This window comes from Myotis davidii, unplaced genomic scaffold, assembly GCF_000327345.1.
Source record: "Myotis davidii unplaced genomic scaffold, ASM32734v1 scaffold251, whole genome shotgun sequence".
Taxonomy (NCBI): Eukaryota; Metazoa; Chordata; class Mammalia; order Chiroptera; family Vespertilionidae; genus Myotis; species Myotis davidii.
This window is the reverse complement of record NW_006282378.1, coordinates 790,609-791,350: the sequence shown is the minus strand read 5'-3', so window position 1 is coordinate 791,350 and position 742 is coordinate 790,609. Positions and strand designations below refer to the sequence as shown.

At 51.2% G+C, this 742-nt stretch overlaps 1 protein-coding gene across 1 annotated transcript in view; it reads right to left on the bottom strand.

The window, feature by feature from the left end:
- Window positions 1–742, bottom strand: part of VSIG8 (V-set and immunoglobulin domain containing 8) — a 16,353-nt gene extending 15,611 nt beyond the window's left edge. Inside the window, exon 1 of the mRNA XM_015558607.1 lies at window positions 681–742. Coding sequence (XP_015414093.1) covers window positions 681–742 — 62 coding nt within the window. The remainder of the gene's footprint in view (window positions 1–680) is intronic.

Below are 742 nucleotides of genomic sequence, written 5' to 3'. Positions count from 1 at the left end.
AGAAAAACTGGAAAACACCCACCCCCCCCGCCTTATCACAGAACCTGCTGGGGTCAAGAGCACCAAAACCTCCACATTGCTTAATCTGATGCTTATTCTTCAATCCTCATTTAATTGGTCAGTTTTCAACATCTGACACAATCAATCACAGGAAATACTTTTCTCAACAGACATCTAAGACAAGGCAACTCTTCTGATTTTTTTTTGTACCTAACTGTCCAGTTCTCAGTCTCCTTTTCTGGCTCCATCACCCTCCCAGCTAGCAGTTCCCAAGGACTCAGTCCTGGTGTTACCAGACAAGGAACCTGGCCCTGAGTGGGTCTGCCTAGGGCCAGCATAGTGTGTGGGTTCTTGACTTTGTGCAGGAAAAATTTCACAACACGAGTCCAAGTGACTAAGAGAGTACGTTTATTAAAGCTGGGGACAGTGAAACAAGGAAGGGCTTAGAGTAGAAAAAGCAGCAAGACAGACCTAGGTGGAGCTGCCTTAACTCACTGGGAAGTCAGAGGAAAGGGGGCCTTGGGGAGAGGTGTAGGGGGCTGCCACTGTGGGTCCCTTAGAGTTTCAGGGATGCTTGCTAGTGGGGGAAGGAGAGGGGAGGGAGGGGGGAGGGAGGCCCCCACAAGAGGATATCGTTGCATAAATACACGCAGCACACACCCAGGACACGTGCCACCCACATGGAGATGCCCAGGTCCCCACAGCACAGCCAGAGCTTCCTGCACAGGCTCCGCCTCGCCAT